The sequence below is a fragment of the Bufo bufo genome, chromosome 1 (genome assembly GCF_905171765.1).
Source record: "Bufo bufo chromosome 1, aBufBuf1.1, whole genome shotgun sequence".
Lineage (NCBI taxonomy): Eukaryota > Metazoa > Chordata > Amphibia > Anura > Bufonidae > Bufo > Bufo bufo.
In genome coordinates, this window is record NC_053389.1 from 489,624,484 (window position 1) to 489,644,777 (window position 20,294).

At 46.3% G+C, this 20,294-nt stretch overlaps 1 protein-coding gene across 1 annotated transcript; it reads right to left on the reverse strand.

Annotated features, from left to right (window-relative positions):
* Nucleotides 1–8,332: 8,332 nt before the first annotated feature.
* On the reverse strand, nt 8,333–13,854 carry LOC120987094 (cytochrome b-c1 complex subunit 10). The gene is made up of 3 exons (XM_040415729.1): nt 13,790–13,854; nt 13,584–13,717; nt 8,333–8,495 (listed from the first exon to the last, which is right to left on the reverse strand). The coding sequence occupies exons 1-2, from the start codon at nt 13,837–13,839 to the stop codon at nt 13,597–13,599; spliced, it is 171 nt and encodes a 56-aa protein (XP_040271663.1). The 5' UTR covers nt 13,840–13,854; the 3' UTR covers nt 8,333–8,495; nt 13,584–13,596.
* Between the last annotated feature and the right edge of the window lie 6,440 nt (nt 13,855–20,294).

The window sequence follows — 20,294 nt, forward strand, 5'->3', positions numbered from 1 at the left end:
TAGATCCCATGATCTCACTCGCTGGTAGCGAAAGAGTTAAACTCCCCCCACTCCTTTGACTCCCATTCCTCAGTGCTGTGTGCGATGCAGAGTTGTAGCGCCTCAGTGCAGGAGGTCGCAATGACATGACAGTGGCCTGCTACGCTGGGTCCCAGGCAGCACAGTGATGTGGTCATAAACACTGGCGTCCTGACCATGTCATTGAGCCGCCTGAGACACAGCACATGAGGTCGCGGTGATGTCATTGTGACCTTCTGTGCAGTTCTACTGCCTTATAGGCTTCAGGCCTAGTGGCCTATGAGGCTAAATGGCGTGGCCCAAACTGCCACAGTGAGGCGAGATGCTTATCTTCATGGTCGTGGGCCACGTGTTTAAGACCTCTGCCCTAGAGCATCTTCTTTACATTTCTGCTTGATTTTGACCTAACACTATATCAGATTTTCACACAAGTCCTAAAAGCAGATAAAGATAAACCAAACAAAGGAGTCAAAAATATTAGATTTGGTAATTTATTTATTGAGGAAAATGATCCAATATCACATCTGAGTAGTAAAAGAGAACCTTTGCTTGCAGTGTCTGGTTTAACCCCCTTGTCCAGCAATAACGGCAACTAAAATATTTCCAGTAATTATTGTTTAGTCCTGCACATTGGCTTGGAGGAATTTTAGGCTATTCCTACATATAAAACCGCTTATGTTGATGGGTTTCCTCCCATGGACAGCTCTCTTCAAGTCTTTCCACAACATTTCTATAGGACTAAGGTCAGGACTTTGGTAGATGCAGTCATAAATGAGTAGTGTTCAGTGAAAGACGCTTCTGCATTGGTATTAATGATGGTTACATCAGAGTTCACAGGAGAGCAAATACCATTATCGTGCATAGTCCACAGGAGTCATGGAGTGGGGCGCTATTAGCTACCATGGTCATTCCCATCGGGTATTCATGGAAGTTACATTGACCAGCCTTCAATATGTACAGAACATCGTGAAACCAGTCCTACTGCCTTTTTTTACTCAGAAGAAATGGTGTTCCAGCAAGATAAGCCCACCCACACAGTGCCTGTCCTATACAATGTGGCCTTCAGGGTATCCAGCAGCTTCTTTAACCAGTTTGATCACCAGATCTCTCCCCAATTAAGAATGTGTGGATGGAACGGAGTGATGAATCTCCCATGCTCAACAACCACCTTGTCTGGACTACGGGTCCAAGTTGAAAGAGCTTGGAATGACCTACCACAGGTGGTTACCCAGCATCTGTATGACCGTCACCATACCAGAGTGGTAGACTGTAACATAGCAAGGGGAGATGCCACCCAGTACTAATGAGGTCAACATGCACCCTGCAGTAGAACCCAAAATAAAGGGTCCTCCAGCTTGGTTGTGTGATCACTGACCAAGCACCGCTAGCACTTTATATTGTGTCAATCTCAGCTCAATCGCATTAAAGGGAATCCGTCAACAGTTTCATGGGCCACATGAACTCATGCCAGGTCCCCTTAGTAAAATGCTGGGTCACTTTATTTAATTGACCCAGCCATTTTGCCAACATCTTGTATTAAACAGCTCCAGTGCAAGCTGATGAGTCCTGAATCTTCATGAGCTCCCTTTCTCTGCTTCCTTCTGCTAATTCAATTGGGAAAAACTGTTGATCAGTGGTGGGGAAAGCCAGAAGCTCATGAATATGCATGACTCATCAGCATAGGCTGTTGGGAATTTTTTTTATACTACTAGGTTCTAACAGTCCCAGCACATGCAGATATGTTCTGAATATTCATGAGCTTCGGGATTTCTCCACCCCCCTGCCTCTGATTGACTAGCAGCAGGGGGTGGAGTAAGCCAGGAGGTTACGAATATTCAGAGCTCATCAGCATGCGCTGGAGCGGTTAGAACCTAGCAGTATGAAACAGATTCCCTTTAACTTTTCCAGTTTTTTTTTCCACTAGTGAATAAAGTCTACTGTGATATTATACTTTTATACATACACAGAAGGCACACATGCAATATAGCTAAAGGGTATATTAGATGATCACTAACGAGCATTCGTAGGAACGTTTGTTAGCGATCACCTTGCAGTGTCTTAATGCCACCGACTGCAAACACTCGTTCATCAGGCAATCCAGATCTTTTGGCATGCTGAAAGATCAGGATTTGCCGGCGGCAGATCGCGCTGTCCGATTACATTCTGCTGCCGGCAAACCACTGTACAGCATGGGGACAAGCAATGGCATAGTAATGGCTCCTCCCCATGCTGAGGAGGTGGCTGCATGTAATAGCAGTGGTCTCCCCAGCAAGCTAGTCTGTGATATCAGGGTGTCTAATACTCATGTAAATGCTGTTCATCCAGGGGTGGTAGGGAAAGAGCCCCAGAGCTTCGCACAGCCTGTATGTTCCTGTGTCTCAGACGACTCCATGAGCATCCAAACACAGTCATTGTTGCCCAGCTTCTTCTCCACCAGCTTTATAACGTGTCCTTCCTGAAATGCCTCTGGGCATACTGATATCTCAGTATATACACAACAGTATATCCAATTACCAGCTATATTTTATGTGGTCATAGGACAGTCTGGCTGAGGCACATGTTCTCCTGTACCAGTAGTAATAAGTCAAAGCATCTTGACTTCCTTCTTGTATTATTTTTCATGACAATGTTCTTTGTTTCTCTGGGAGACATTATTACTAATGCGGTAAATCCAATGTACCTCATTTGTACGGCCAAACTTCAATTACCACTTAGGCTACTTTCACACTAGCGTTTTTGCTGGATCCAGCAGGGTCCAGCAAAAACGCTTCCATTACTGATAATACAGCCATCTGCATCTGTTATGAATGGATCCGGTTGCATTATCTGTAACATCTGCCAAAACGGATCAGTCATTAACTCCATTGAAAGTCAATTGGGGACGGATCAGTTTTATATTGTGGCAGATTGTGCCAGAGAAAACGGATCCGTGCCCATTGACTTGCGTTGGGGTCATGTCCCTTTTGCTCCACATCCCCAGGCGGAAAGCAAAATACAACATGTTACGGTTTGCTCTCCGGTCTGGGACGCAACTTAAGGGAACGGAATGCATTTTGGAGCATTCTGTTCTGTTCAGTTTTGTCCCCATTGACGATGAATGAGGACAAAACTGAAGCTTTTTTTCCGGTATTGAGCCCCTATGACGGAACTCAATACCGGAAAACTAACGCTAGTGTGAAAGTGGCCTTATTTGTACCCCGTGGGTAAGAAAAATATTGGATTACACTTACCGGTAATAGTTTTTCTTTGAGCCTATGACAGCACCCCTGGAGAGACCGCCTTCCTCCTCCTGATAGGAACCAGAACAGTCTTTTAAAAGAGGGACCCTCCCCTCTACCTCCAGCCCTTTCTGAAGAACGCAGAAAACATAACCTCATTCTCAAACTATATAATAGGCAAGAATCCCATCTAGGACGGGACCACAGCCTGCAGCACCTTACGGCCAAAGGAAAGACCTTCATTAGAAGGTAGCTTTAAAAAAAAAAAATAATATGAGGAGAACTCCAGGTAGCTGCCATACAAATCTGCTGAATTGAAGCTCTCTGCCCACGATGTGGAGACTGTTCTTGTAGAGTGAGCCCCAAACCCGGAGGGCGGAACTACTCCCTTAGAAGAGTAAGCTAAGGAAATGGCCTGCCTGATCCACCTAGCAATAGTCTGAGAAGAGGCAGCAGAACCCTTCCTAGCTCCCTGAAATAAAAGCAGCAGACGAGGAGGCCCTCTAAGGCTGAGTAACCTTCAGATATTGTAAAATACACCTCCTAACATCTAGGCAATGGAACTCTGATTCTTTCTCATTCTTAGGGGAGGCACAGAAAGAAGGTAACACTATCTCCTGAGAACGGTGACTTTTGGTAAAAAATAAATAAAAAAAAAGGATCAGGAGAAATCACAACCCGATCCTCCAAGATAACCAAATTGGGGGGGGGGGGGGAGAAATCAGAGAGCACAGTGATCTCATTAACCCTTTTAGCCAAGGTAGAGGCAAGCAGGAAAGCAAGCTTTAGGGAGATATTATCAATTGGCTCAAAGGGGTCAGAAGAGAGCAGAGAGGACCAAGTTTAGATCCCAAGGAGGAGTTTTAACTTTTGAGACCGGGGATAACTTGGACACAGCTGTAACAAACCTCTTGACCCAGGGATATTCTGCTACTCAACTCAAATAAGGGAACTTAAAGCAGATATCTGGTAGGGATCGACAGATTATCGGTTTGGCCGATATTGAGGATTTTGAACGTTATCGGCATCTATTTTGCCGATATACCGATAACATATTGGGAACACAGAACGCGCTGCTCTCAGCGCTCTCTGTGTTCCCTCAGCAGCACAGGGGAGAAGGAAGCAGTGTCTCCCTCCCCCTGTGCTGCTGCCGCCAATTAGAGGAGAGAGGACAAGAGGATGGGCGGGGCTGTGGCCACCGCTCCACCAATGAAGATAAGTCTTTCATTAATTCATATACAGGAGGCGGGAGCTGGCTGCAGAATCACATAGCCGGCTCCCGACCTCTATGACAAGTAGCTGCGATCCGCGGTAGTTAACTCCTCAGGTGCCGCAGATCGCAGCTACCGCTCATAGAGGTCGGGAGCCGGCTATGTGATTCTGCAGCCAGCTCCCGCCTCCTGTATATGAATGATTGAGAGACTTATCTTCATTGGTGGCGCAGTGCGCCCCCCACCCAAGCCCCCCCCCAGTATTAATCATTGGTGGCAGTGGCCACAGGGTCCCCTCTCCCCTCCTTCTCCGATCGGAGCCCCAGCAGTGTAATCCTGGGGCTCCGATCGGTTACCATGGCAGCCAGGACGCTATTGAAGCCCTGGCTGCCATGGTAAGCTCCATGCTCCTGTGTGCACTATGCACAGAGCAGCAGGGACAGTGTGAGCTCCTATTCACCCTGATAGAGATCTATCAGGGGGAATAGGACAAGGGTTCTAGTCCCTAAGGGGGCTAAAAGTTAGTAAAAAAATAAAAATAAAAAATATTAAGTATAAATGAAAAAGATTTATAAAAAAAAAAAAAAATACACATTAACAATAAACATTAATTTTCAGCAGATTTGTGTAGGAATTTTTTTTCCCTCAAAAATGAAAATTCCCAGAATATCGGTATAAATTATCGGCCATCGGCCTGAAAGTTCACAAATTATCGGTATCGGCCCTAAAAAAATCAATATCGGTCGATCCCTAATATCTGGACCTTTAAAAGTACTAGGCCTGAGTTTTTTCTTCCAACCTTCCTGTGAGAATTCTAGCATGAGCGGAATGTCAGGAACCTCTAACACATCCACAGGTCTATTGGCGAATCTGAAAAAGGCCTTCCAAACTCTCAGAAGTAACCCTCTGTCGACTGGCCAACAGAGTGTTAACCACCTCTCTTCAGAAAGACTTTTTAAAGAGCCAAGCAGTCAGGTGTAGATTTCTTACTTCTGGGTGAAAGATTGGACCCTGAGACTTAAGCTCCTGAGACTCCGGAAGCACCCATGGGGTTGTTATTGATATCTTGCGGAGCCAGGAGAACCAACCTTTTGATCTAAGGACCACTCTGCCTGGCTTAGATGACGACGACTAAGGAAGTCCGCTTTCACATTGTCCGAGCCCTTTAGATGCACCGTAGAAAGATGATAGAGAAGCTAATGCCGGACTGAATATCTGATGGATGAGAGACATGAGGCTCTGAGCCCTTGTACCTCCCTGCCGATTGATATAGGCCACAGCTGCCGTGTTGTCAGAGTAGATCTTTACATTTCTGCCCCTGATAATGGGAAGACTCTGTACCAGGGCTAACCTGATCGCATTTAACTCCCTGAAATTGTGAGACTGGGATAAAGCTCTGCTGTCCCAGCTTCCCTGCAACAGAAGGGACTCCACATGGGCTCCCCAACCAGATGGACTTGCATCAGTCGTTAAAGGAAGAACCACTTCACTGATCCACGGGACTCTTTGTAGATTCTCTAAATCCATCCACCACCTCAAGGAGCTCAGAGTCCGAGGTGAAAGATTTCTGGGTCCAGAGAGAGAATACATCTCTCCCATTCCTGTAGAATCTGGAGAATTCTTGAATGATATTGGGCCCATTCTACCCTGGGAATCGCAGCCGTCATGAGACCCAATACAGACATGGCTTCTCTAAGGGTGACAGGCGGGCGTGAGGGAATCTGTTGGACCCTGGACTTGATTAGTAAGGTCTTCTGAAGGGGTAACAGACACTTCTGGGATCTGGAGTCTAAAATCATCCCTAGGAAGCTGCACCTCTCGCTTGGACAAAAACTGGACTTTGCTAGATTTATCTCCCAATCTAGCTTTTCTAGAACTTCCCTCAACCAAGCAATCTGTCTATGAAGACCCTGATCTGACAGACACAAGAAGAAAGTTGTCCAGGTAAGGTATAATGACTCTCTCCCTCACGTGGGCCATCATTTCTGAAACAATCTTCATGAACACCCTTGGAGCCTGCGAAAGCCCAAAGGGTAAGGCCTGAAACTGAAGATGTAGAACTTCCTCCCCTAATTGGGCTGCTACCCTCAGAAACATCTGATGGCTGGGATGGATAGGGACATGGTAATATGCATCCCTCAAGTCCACTGTGGCCATAAAGCAGTCCAGGGAAAGATTGCTTACTGCTGACCTGATGAACTCCATTCGAAACCTCTCGTACACCAGATACTGGTTTAAGCATTTTAAGTTTAATATGGTCCGAAATGAGACATTTGGTTTCTTGACGAGAAACAGGGGAGAGTAAAACCCTTTTGTCACCTCCTGCTCTGGGACCTTTATCAACATTCTCTTCTCTATTAGAGAAAAGACTTCTGCAATGACAGCTGACTGCTTTGTGGGATCTGACCGGTAATTTGTGATCACAAATCTCCCTTCTGGAAAGCTTTGAAAGTTTAACCCGAGGCCTTCCCTTATTACAGAGTTTATCCATGTGCTGTCAGAGATCTCCTGCCACCGATGGGCAAAAAGAGACAGACGACCTCCGAAAGGGGCGTGGCGTCATTGAGTTTGAGGCATCTGGCACGGAAAAAAGAAACCCCCTTTTTTTTGTGTGACACCAGCAAACTGCTTTGCTCTCCCCTTTCCCTTAAATCTTTCTTTATTAAATCTAGGACGGAAAGACCTCCTGGGGGCTTGACTAGTGGAGGAAAAGCCTTTTTCCTTGTCGGAGGCTTTTTCTAGAAGGTTGTCAAGGACGGGGCCAAACAAAAACTCACCCCGACACGGGATAGCGCAAAGCTTTGCCTTAAAAAGGAAGCGTCTCCATTCCAGCCCTTTAACCAAATAGCCCTACGGGCAGAGTTAGATAAGGCCGATGCCCTAGCGGAAAACCTTGAAGTCCGCAGAGGCATCAGCCAAGAAATCTAGGGCATTGTTTATAATGGGGAAGGAGGTAAGCAACTGTTCCCTAGGGGTACCTCCTTTAATGTGGGCCTCTAACTCCCCCATCCACACCTTTAAGGATCTAGCAACAGAGGTAGCTGCAATAGCAAGTTTAAAAGCTGCTGCAGAGGCCTCCCAATTTTTCTTTAAATAAACCTCTGCCCTTATGTCTATTGGGTCCTTAAGGGAACCCATATCTTCAAAGAGGAGAGCATTTTTCCTGGACATCTTAGCCACAGGACCATCTATTTTTGGGGCCCTATCCCAGGGGGCGGATCAGGTCTTTTCCATTCTCTGGCAATTATCGCCTGAATGGAAGACTCCTTAGACACCTAGGCACAAACAAACATGACCCCATGAGCAATACTAAAAATAAAATCTGCCAGGGAATGGCCCCTCTTACCCCACCCTGGTACCTATGTATCATTGGTGGTCTCAGCACGCTGAACCTGCTCCATTCTTTCACATGGCACAATCAGCCAGAATGGGAAACTGCCAGCTCTTTTCAGTCAGCATGGCAGTGAGCTTGCTGGGCTTTTTCTCCTCTGTGCGCGCTGCCAGCTCCCTCCCCTTCCGGTCCTCAGTGACGGCTTCCTCCCACCGCTTGAACCCTGAAGTAGATGCAGCGGCTGAACATGCCAACACGGCCGCAGAGACTGGAGCCCAGACTTTAGCAGCGGCTCCCCTGGAGACTTACGCCGCCCGGGGTAACCCTCCTCACCACATCAATTGCCGGGGCCCCCGCAGCTCTAGAACAACTGCATACGGTGGTTTGGATTTTCTCCTGCCTCTTAGGCCAGGAAACCGAACTGGAGGTAGAGGGGAGGATCCCTCTATTAAAAGGCGGTTCTGGTTCCTGTCCGGAGGAGGAGGCGGTCTCTCCAGGGGTGCTGTCATAGGCGAAAGAGAAAAAGAAAGAACCTATATATAAACATACAAACCTAGTCTCAACCAAACAGTTTTATTAGGAATAGTGCAAGAGATGTTTCTTTATAAATAACTTCTATCGGTTTACATGGACGAAACTAGTACAGGGCCGCACAAGTCTTGGCATCCAGCGTTCACATGTGTGTCTCCAATCGTAGGAATCCTGAAAGTCAGTAATCTACAAGAAACAAAAGCACAAACCATAAGTCTACTTTCCACACAGGAGCTCACTGGTGGCAGATTCATCACACAACTTGCAGGTTCTCGGTGGTGAGCCCTGATGATTGTAAGGCCGATCCGAATGGCGCTTACAAATGCAGATACTTTATGATGGGTGGCACCTGAGGGGTAATAGCGGCGGATCACAGCGCGCAGTCATAGAGGCTGGGTGCCGGGTATGGGATATGGCCGACACCCGCAGCGCAGCCTGCGTTTGTATTAAAGGGTTTCTGTCACCCCATTAAACAGTTTTATTTTTTTTTCTTTACTAATAATCCCTACACTGCGATCTCAGCATACATAAGCTAATTAATGATTTTGGTTCAGTAGAATTTGCTAAAAATCGATTTTTATAATATGTAAATTACCTTGTTACCAGCAAGTAGGGCGGCTACTTGCTGGTAGCAGCCGCATCCTCCGATCGTAATGACGCCCCCTCGGCTTGTTGATTGACAGGGCCAGCGGATGGGATCTTTCTCTGCTGGCCCTGCCTTTTACCATTCAAAATCTGGCGCCTGCGCCGCGGCCGTACGTATCTTCAATCTGCGCAGGCGCACTGAGAGGCGGCCACTCACTCGGCCGCTCCATCCTCAATGCGCCTGCGCCGATGACGTCACATCTACACCAGGCGCATTGAGGAGCGAGCGGCCGAGTGGCCGCCTCTCAGTGCGCCTGCGCAGATTGAAGATACGTACGGCCGCGGCGCAGGCGCCAGATTTTGAATGGTAACAGGCAGGGCTAGCAGAGAACGATCCCATCCGCTGGCCCTGTCAATCAACAAGCCAAGGGGGCGTCATTACGATCGGAGGATGCGGCTGCTACCAGCAAGTAGCCGCCCTACTTGCTGGTAGCAAGGTAATTTACATATTATAAAAATCGATATTTAGCAAATTCTACTGAACGAAAATCATTAATTAGCTTATGTATGCTGAGATCGCAGTGTAGGGATTATTAGTAAAGAAAAAAAAAAAAAAAAACGGTTTAATGGGGTGACAGAAGCCCTTTAAGCATAAACTATATTCATTGGTGGCACAGCCCCTCTCCCTGCTATCAGCCCATTGGTGGCAGCGGCACAGGGGGGGAATGACTGCCTCCTTATCCCCTGTGCTGTTGAGAAGAACATGGCACGTGCTGATAGCAGCCTGTCCCAATGTCAGTTGCTCGTAGAGTTGTTGCGATACCAAATTTTTGATACCATAAAAAAGTATTGTAGTACCCGATACCATGCGAAAAAAAATTAACCCAAAAAGCCATGTGCATTCCGCATTTTAAAAAATGGCGAATCGTGCAGTTTTTAGGATACTTTCACACTTGCGTTTTTCTTTTCCGGCATAGAGTTCCGTCACAGGGGCTTTATACCGGAAAAGAACTGATCAGTTATATCCCCATGCATTCTGAATGGAGGGCAATCCGTTCAGGATGCATCAGGATGTCTTCAGTTCAGTCATTTTGACTGATCAGGCAAAAGATAAAACCGCAGCATGCTACGGTTTTATCTCCGGCGGAAAAAAAACCGAAGACTTGCCTGAATGCTGGGTCATTTTTCCCCATAGGAATGTATTATTGTCAGATGCGGCATTCAAAATACCGAAATGCCGGATCCGTCCTTCCTGTCTGTTCATGCGCAGACCGGTAAAAATGTGAAAAAAGATGCAAGACGGATCAGTCTGCCCGCATCCGGATGCGTCTCACGAATGCTTTCAGTCACAACCAGATCGGCGGATCCGGCAGGCAGTTCTGACGACGGAACTGCTTGCCAGGACATGCTGCCGCAAGTGTGAAAATAGCCTTATTTATTTATTTTTTCTGTTCCGGCATTCACCGCATAGTTTTTTTAAAATATTTTAATAGTTTGGACTTTTCTGACGTTGCGATATGTTTATTTATTTATTGTTTATATATTTTATATGTGAAATTGGGTGAATGAAAAATTATATATATATATATATATATATATATATATATATATATATATATATATATATATATATATATATATATATATATATATATATATATTATATTTTTACACTTTTTATTTAATAACTATTTCCCCCTTAGGGGCCAGAACCTGGGATCTTTTAATCCCTTGTCCTATTCCCCCTAATAGATCTCTATCAGGGTGAATAGGACTTTACACTCTCCCTGCAGCTCTGTGGTTAGGAAGCTGACTATGGCAGCCAGGGCTTCAGTAGTGTCCTGGCTGCCATGGTAACCGATCAGAGCCCCAGGCTTACACTGCTGGGGCTCTGATCAGAAGATGCCACTGCACCACCAATTAGGAAGGGAGAGGGGACCCTGTGGCCACTGCCACCAATGATTTCAATGGGGGGTGGGGCGCACTGCGCCACCAATGATAATTAACCCTTAATACAGGAGGTGGGTACTGGCAGCAGATCAGCGGCAGTTAACCCCTCAGGTCCCTGTCAGAGGCAGGATGCCGGCTATGCGATTCTGCCGCCGGCACCTGCCACCTGTATTATGTGTTAAAGACGACCTTATATGGGTCCGGACTTTAAGTATTTGGGCACCGCTCTGTGTAGCCTGAGATGTCCCAGCACTTACTATTATTCCTGGGCGCCGCTCCGTTCGCCCGCTGTGCCCCATTACTGTCTCCTGCTCCATATGCTAATTAGTATTGGAGCAATGGGGAGGAGACATCAGCTTCTCTAGTGGGCGTTTCTTCTCCCTGCGCTGCGATTGGACAGCGCTACAGGCAGGGAGAAGGAACACCCACTAGAGAAGCTGATGTCTCCTCCCCATTGCTCCAATACTAATTAGCATATGGAGCAGGAGACAGTAATGGGGCACAGCAGGCGAACAGAGCGGCGCCCAGGAATAATAGTAAGTGCTGGGACATCTCTGGGCGCCGCTGTGTAGCCTACTACTTAAATTCTGGACCCAGGAAAAGTCCCATCATTGGTGGAGCAGTGCGCACGCTCCTCCTCCGCCCCTCTCTCCCCATTGGTGGTGGCAGCAGCAGCAGGAGCACAGGGGGGAGGGAGAGACTGCTTCCTTTTACCCTGTGCTGCTGAGAGAACATGAGCGCGCTGACAGCAGCGCGCTCATGTTCAGAGATACTAGACTGTGCAGCAGCGCAGCCCAGTATCGAAAAAAATGGAAATCCCAGCATCGTATCAATACCAGGACAAAAGTATCGATTGGGTATCGAAATTTCGATACCCGCAACAACCCTAGTTGCTCGTGTGTGAGAGGCAGAGCAGCGGAGGGTCTAGGCTAGGGCTGCACGATATGGGAATTTTGTGCGATTGCAATTAGGACCCTAAAAATTGCGATAACGCTATGCAATGCAATATTTTAAGGGAATTGTGCTAGAGGTCTATTTGCTTGGATTTTCAAGGCAAAAGCACACAGAAATTACTGATAATGCTGAAATGTAGTTCTGCACTTTCATTTAACTAATGATCTATTCTCCTGGATAGATCAGCAGCTTCTGATCGGCGGGGGTCCGACACCCAGGACCCCCGCCGATCAGCTGTTTGAGAAGGCAGCAGCGCTCTAGCCTTCTCACTGTTTACTGTTGGGCCACCGGCCCACTGACATCACAACTAGTATCAACTAGCGTGGGCACGGCTAAGCTCCATTCAAGTGAACAGAGCTTAGCCCCGCCCAGGCCAGTTGATACTAGTCATGACGTCACTGGGCCGGCGGTAAACAGCGAGAAGGCTGCGGCACTGCTGGAGCGCCGCTGCCTTCTCAAACAGCTGATGAGAAGCTGCTGATCTATCCAGGAGAATAGATCATCAGTTAAATGGAAGTGCAGAACCCCTTTAACTAAAGAACTGAAATGCACAGTGTTTTTCAAAATAAAACCTCTTTTACTAAATTAAATAACATATTTGCATTACTGCAAAAGTACAAACTACAAAACGTGCCATTTTCTTAATAGCACTGCACAGAACAGATAAACAGAATAAATAGAAGAACATTTGTTCATTACAATAACGACTTGCCTCCAGCCCCTCCTCCCTCCCCGCACTGTAACTGATGTATCGCTGGCCGCGCTGTGCAACATAGCGGCCGGCGATACATCCGTGTCAGCCACGTAAAAAGTCAACCATCGCTTTATAAGACGCACTGCCATAAAAATCGATAAAAAGTTAGTCTTATAAAGCGAAAAATATGGTAATACAATTGCAGCATTTTTGGGTCAGCCAATTGGCGATTAATTGTGATTGCTTTGGCGATATATTGTGTAGGCCTAGTCTAGGCGCAAATGGCGACAAGACTACAAAGTCTTGTCGCCATTTAGCAATTCAAAGTCGCATTGGCGACCATCAGGGCCAACTCACACATTTAGGTTCCCATTATTGGCTAAACCTCACGTGCTGTAAGTACCTTGTGACATCACATTCGAAGCCTCGATCCAAACTCGCCATGCTCCTCACTGGAAACGCCAGGACTAGAGTTATTAGGCTACTTTCACACTAGCGTTTTAACTGGATCTGGCAGGGATCAGCAAAAACCCTTCCGTTACCATACTACAACCGCCTGCATCTGTTATGAACGGATCCGGTTGTATTATGTCTTATATAGCCAAGACGGATCAGTCATGAACTCCATTGAAAGTCAATGGGGGACAGATCCGTTTTCTATTGTGGCAGAGAAAACGGATCGGTCCCCATTGACTTGCGTTGTAGGTCATGACGGATCCGTCTTGCTCCGCATCCCAGAACGCAAAGCAAACTATACAACATGTTGCAGTTTGCTCTTCGGTATGGAAACGCAACTAAACGGAACGCATTTTGGAGCATTCCGTTCTGTTCAGTTACATTTTGTCCCCAATGACAATGAATGGGGACAAAACTTAAGCTTTTTTTTTCCCGGTATGGAGACCCTATGACGGAACTTAATACTGGAAAACAGAAACGCTAGTGTGAAAGTAGCCTTAGCTCATGGGATGTAGATATTTACCATGTCACGTGCCCCTCTTGTATGAGCAGAGGCTGTGCATCTGTGGTCAGACTCAGCTATGGAGCGTATTAGACCTCATCCATCACTATATATATATTAGTAAGCTACTTACACTTCTGCACGGATCATTTTTCCTGCTTAAATTTGCCGCTGATATATGGAACATAATCCAGGAAAAGCCGCCAGTCCGTAGCCCAGATCAGCCCGACAGCTCCCACCGATCCCCATGTCACCAGCGTCGGAGCCCTGCAGAGAAACACACGGTGAGGACCACTACGTCGCCCCCCATCCTGAATACGTACTGCACCAGCTCCTCACCAGCTTTTGGCCAGCTGCGTGTAGCGAGGTCCTAGCGCGTTGAGGATCATGGCTCAATGTGACCTGGGGCTGTGGAGGCAGCTGGGAATACTACCAGCGGAAGAGCACAACACCGCCCCGAAGACCCTGCCTCAGCTGCCCGGACACTGCCTGTCTGGAGGGGGTCTTTTCTGAGCACAGTTCCCCCACCTAGGCAGACACAATCTTGCCTTGTACGATAAAATGTCAGCCGTTTTCTTTGTGATTCCGTAGTTCTATGTGTGTTTATGAAGCTGTAAGTTTTTCTAAAGGACACAGGCAGTTTTCAGACAGCCTAAAAGTCTGGGGGCTTCAAGACGAAGCATCTTGCCCAATGCAAAGCTAGAATGGAGTTGCTGCTGGTATGGATGACGTCACAGGAAGAGGAGGGGCCTCTGGACTGGGGAGAAAGTTCAGACTTCAGAGCAATTTGGTTGAGAGCGGGTTGAATGTTGCAGGGTTGTGTCTAAACTCCAGACACCAAACGGACGTGGTCCTTTTGCAGTATGGGAAATAGCCAGCTCTCTAAGAGCCGTCTAAACTCCAGACACGGTACGGATCTTTTAGCCCCCTAGTGGACGGGTCCGGAACAGAGCTAGTGTTTAGCCAGCTCACATTGATTTTGCTAAACTCCATGCACGATATGGACCTTCTTAACCCTTTGTGGTATGTGATCCATTACAATTTATTTCGCCAAATAAAGTTGAACAGATGAGTGGTAGAAAATCTCTTTTTTATTTTTAATCCTTATAAGGCTTCCTGCAGAAGACCGGATGGTTTTTGCGGTCCGTTTTAAAAGGATCCGTTTTTACATTGTTTTTGTTTCAGTACTGTCTCAGTTTCCGTTCCGTTTTGTTTGCGTTTATTGAGGAACTTAAACAAGGCATATACAGTAATTACATTCTAAAATTCGGCTGGGCATAACATTTTCAATAGAGGGTTCCCCAAAAAAATGGAACAAATACGGAAAACATACGGATGCATTCTGTATCCATTCATTTTACAGCCCCATTGACTTAAATGGAGCCACGGGACATGATTTGCAGCCAATAATATGACCTGTTCTATCTTTGAACTAAAAAACGGAAACTGAATGCATACGGAGTACATTCCGTTTTTTTGCGGACCCATTGAAATGAATGGTTCCATATATGGAATTGAAAAAGCGTTCTGCCAAACGGAAACAAAACAACGTTTGTGTGCAGGAGGCCTAACTGTTTAATATCACCATAAAACATGAATCTATATCATGGACGCCCTTCACCCCGAGTCCTGTGAGAACAGGGTCTGAGCTCAGATGATGCTGCAGATGAGCCTCTAATCACGGAGAAATGTCCGCCGTCCAGTGTCCGAGAAAACTAACGCATCGGCTCAAATTTTCTATTCATCAAGAGTTATCTGTGAAATGTTCCCATCAAAGTATACATTCAGATTGCAATACTCTGGCGGTAACCTGTGATTTCACCATCATCATGGTCAAAGGAAAGATCAGCATGTGGCCCCATCAGATCTCCTGCTGGTGAGGTCCTCTTCAGACATGGAGTTTAGCCTGCTCCCAGTGAACTATCTATTTCCCGTACACCAGACGGACCTTTTCTATGTGTTATCTACAGAGAGGTTCTGCTGGTGAGGTCCTCTTCAGGTATGGAGTTTAGCCTGCTCACAGTGAACTATCTATTTCCCATACACCAGACGGACCTTTTCTATGTGTTTATATACAGAGAGGTTCTCCTGATGGTGAGGTCCTCTTCAGACATGGAGTTTAGCCTGCTCACAGTGAACTGTCTATTTCCCATACACCAGACGGACCTTTTCTATGTGTTTATATACAGAGAGGTTCTCCTGATGGTGAGGTCCTCTTCAGACATGGAGTTTAGCCTGCTCACAGTGTACTGTCTATTTCCCATACACCAGACGGACCTTTTCTATGTGTTTATATACAGAGAGGTTCTCCTGATGGTGAGGTCCTCTTCAGACATGGAGTTTAGCCTGCTCACAGTGAACTGTCTATTTCCCATACACCAGACGGACCTTTTCTATGTGTTTATATACAGAGAGGTTCTCCTGATGGTGAGGTCCTCTTCAGACATGGAGTTTAGCCTGCTCACAGTGTACTGTCTATTTCCCATACACTAGACGGACCTTTTCTATGTGTTTATATACAGAGAGGTTCTCCTGCTGATGAGATCCTCTTCAGGTATGGAGTTTAGCCTGCTCACAGTGTACTGTCTATTTCCCATACACCAGACGGACCTTTTCTATGTGTTACCTACAGAGAGGTTCTCCTGATGGTGAGGTCCTCTTCAGACATGGAGTTTAGCCTGCTCACAGTGTACTGTCTATTTCCCATACACCAGACAGACCTTTTCTATGTGTTACCTACAGAGAGGTTCTCCTGATGGTGAGGTCTTCTTCAGACATGGAGTTTAGCCTGCTCACAGTGTACTGTCTATTTCCCATACACCAGAGGGACCTTTTCTATGTGTTACCTACAGAGAGGTTCTCCTGATGGTGAGGTCCTCTTCAGACATGGAGTTTAGCCTGCTCACAGTGAACTGTCTATTTCCCATACACCAGACGGACCTTTTCTATGTGTTTATATACAGAGAGGTTCTCCTGATGGTGAGGTCCTCTTCAGACATGGAGTTTAGCCTGCTCACAGTGTACTGTCTATTTCCCATACACTAGACGGACCTTTTCTATGTGTTTATATACAGAGAGGTTCTCCTGCTGATGAGATCCTCTTCAGGTATGGAGTTTAGCCTGCTCACAGTGTACTGTCTATTTCCCATACACCAGACGGACCTTTTCTATGTGTTACCTACAGAGAGGTTCTCCTGATGGTGAGGTCCTCTTCAGACATGGAGTTTAGCCTGCTCACAGTGTACTGTCTATTTCCCATACACCAGACAGACCTTTTCTATGTGTTACCTACAGAGAGGTTCTCCTGATGGTGAGGTCTTCTTCAGACATGGAGTTTAGCCTGCTCACAGTGTACTGTCTATTTCCCATACACCAGAGGGACCTTTTCTATGTGTTACCTACAGAGAGGTTCTCCTGATGGTGAGGTCCTCTTCAGACATGGAGTTTAGCCTGCTAACAGTGTAATGTCTATTTCCCATACACCAGACGGACCTTTTCTATGTGTTAGGCCTTGTTCACACTTCAGTGTTTGGTCAGTGATTTCCATCAGTGATTTGTGAGCCAAAACCAGAAGTGGAGCCTCCACAGACATGAGGTAGAAGGGAAAGATCTGCTCCTGTTCTGTGTTTAGAGCAGCACCTGGTTTTGGCTCACAAATCACTGATGGAAATCACTGACCAAACACTGAAGTGTGAACGAGGCCTTATAGAGAGGTTCTCCTGCTGGTGAGGTCCTCTTCAGGCATGGGGTTTAGCCTGCTCACAGTGAACTATCTATTTCCCATACACCAGACGGCAATACAGGTGCAGAAGATGTCTGGCTTTGCAGTTGTAGTAGCAGTTGGTTGCAGCAGTGACAGTGTGGAACATGACGGACAAGATGCAGGAGATGATGTCTGGCTGTGGTGGGTTTGCAGTGGCGGCAGGAGCGGTGTGTTACTAGTGGACGAACCTAGAAATGATTTTCTTTTGCCAAACATTTGCTAACCAAATCTACCTCTGTCTACCACACACAATTTTTTCCAGAAACAGTTGCTTTACACCCACATTTTTCACTTTCACAAGGGGTAACAGGACAAAATGCACCCCACATGATGTATAGCCGCACGGAAGGCTTCAGAGTGGAAGGAGCACCATATGGCGGTTAGGAGAGAGGATTTAGTTGGAATGGTAATTGGGAGCTATGTCGCATATGAAGACACCCAGAGGTGGCCCTAGAGTGGAAACCCCCAAAGGTGACCCCAATCCAGAAACTACACCCCGTACGAACATTTTAAGTGGTAGTAAGGGTACTTTTTACCAAACAGGTGTCTCACAGAAGGCAGAAATACTAGAGAGAGGATTTCAAAGCACACATTTGTAAAAATGAAAAATTACTAGCAGACCCAAATTTTTCACTTACACAAGGGGTTAAAGGAGAAAATGCACCCCAGTATATGTTCCCCATTTTGCGAACACCCCATATGTGCTCGTAGCCTGCTGTATTGGCGCACAGCAGGCCTCTACAGGCAAAGTGCAAAATATGGTTTTTGCAGGCCTGAATTGGCAGACATGGATTTTTGCTGCCATTCAAACCACTTCCGGTTCATGGTCTGACTGTAAATTGGAGTCTGGTAAAAAATGTCAGAATTGCAATATTGTCTAACGTTTGGCTTCTTTACTACGCCCGTATGCAGCACGAGTCCCCAAAACTTCATCATCTCTGCTGCATCTACTGGGGTCCAACCTAGGGGTCTAGCGTATTGCGAACTAGGGTTCTGGGCAATGAATTGTTGGGCGTATAAGTTGGTTTGGGCCACCATTAGATTTACAAAATCTTCAGAGAAGATTTTGAAAAAAATCTAGCTCAGTGATGTCCGCACAATCTATCAGAATTCCTGAGTGGCCCACGAACTCCGGAATTTGGGGCTGATAATCGTCAGGGGGTGGGGTCCATGTGGGCTCACTCTGGGGGGCTGCCTCCGCTGCTACCCTGTGGCACCTTCTAAAGCAGGCATGCTCAACCTGCGGCCCTCCAGCTGTTGCAAAACTACAACTCCCAGCATGCCCGAACAGCCTACAGCAGGGCATTGTGGGAGTTGTAGTTTTACAACAGCTGGAGGGCCGCAGGTTGAGCATGCCTGCTCTAAAGGGTCCCTCATCAGCGGATGATGATGAGGGGGTAGAGGAAAGTGACATCCTCTTCTTCCCCACTGGCAGACTCTGTATCGGAGGCAAGCATGGCGTATGCCTCTTCAGCTGAGTATAGTCGTTAGGATGAATGGGACATTTTTATTTTATTGGGGTGTGACGTGTAAAACGTGTAAACCTTTATTTAGTGTGGGGAGTGTATGTAGTGTTTTCACACGTGAAGGGGCTTGTAATAAAATTGAAATTTACATTTAGAAGAAAAGTTCTAAAAAAAAATTCTGCAAAAAAAAAAAAATTACTTGCAGAGCAAACTGAGCAGACGCTATCAGTAATGGACACTACTGATCGGTGCTCAGTGGTTGCAAAATGCACGTACACAGATGGTGCGTTCGTGCTGAAATCTAAACTGACACTAACTGAAATTGAGATAGATATATCTATCTATCTATCTATATCTATCTAACTAACTAAAACTAACTACCACTCAAATGTGTAGATGCTACTGAGCACACTACTGATTGTGCGTGCTGCAGAGCACCACAGATCGTATAAAACATTACTAAATTGGCTAAAAATTTTACTTATATCTATATATATATATATATATAGAAATATATAACTATATATATTTATATAAAGCCCTAACTACCAGTTCTTTTTTAACCCCAAAAAATTAAATATGAAAAAAATTTGCAAAAAAATCAGCACAAATAATCCGCAGGTGCTGATCATGCAGGTATGCACTGAAAAGCACTTGGCGGTCACAGCTCACACACAGAAAAAGTGATGCAGAGCTGGAAAATGGTAAAAAAAAAAAATAATAATACCAAAAAAAGTGCACGGACCAAATGGTGTCCGTAAAAAAAAAGGATGGGGGGGGGGGGGCAGGAACAGCTGCAAATGAAAAAAATGCATGCAGGGACGTTCCTCTTCCTGTGCAGATATAGCGCTGCCATTGGCTGGAGCGTTGTTTCAGCCAATCGCAGCGCTGGCAGGGGACCCAAAACACTAGTGTCCCCTGCCTCACCTTGGATGTGACCCGCCACTGTCCCCTGACCTCCTCCCGACCCTCCCCGCAGCTGCTGACAGCTTCCTGTGCTGCGATGTGACCGACACATTGATCATCCAATCGCAGCGCTTGGAGCTGCAGGGGGTGGATCGGCACCATGCTGCTCTTTTCCGGCATAGCTGCCTGCCGGTAAGAGCGGCCATGGTGCAGCGATTCCACCCCGATCTTCCCCCAGACCTCATGAAGTACATGTACGTCATGGGTCTTTAAGTCCCGTCAAGATATGACGTACATGTACGTCATGGGTCCTTAAGGGGTTAAAACAGCACCCAGCAGCTCAAATCATATTTTACATGGTTGGATCTTAACAAGGTTCCAAGTAGAGCTTCAACATGCAACAAGAAGAAATGAGAGTGAGACAAAACATTTTTTGAGCATTCAATTAATTGAAAATAACGGTTAAACTGAACAGGCTGTTTTTCAGCTGATCCAAATTTTAGGACCACATGCCTTTAAAAGGCCAAATCTGTGCAAAGATGTGGATTCATTGTCATTTTCTGTCAGATAGTCACACGTTGTGATGGCAAAGGCAAAAACTCTCCCTTTTTGAACGTGGTCGGGTTGTTGAACTGCATAAGCAGGGTCTCTCACAGCGCGCCATCGCTGCTGAGGTGGGACGCAGTAAGACAGTCATTTGGAATTTCTT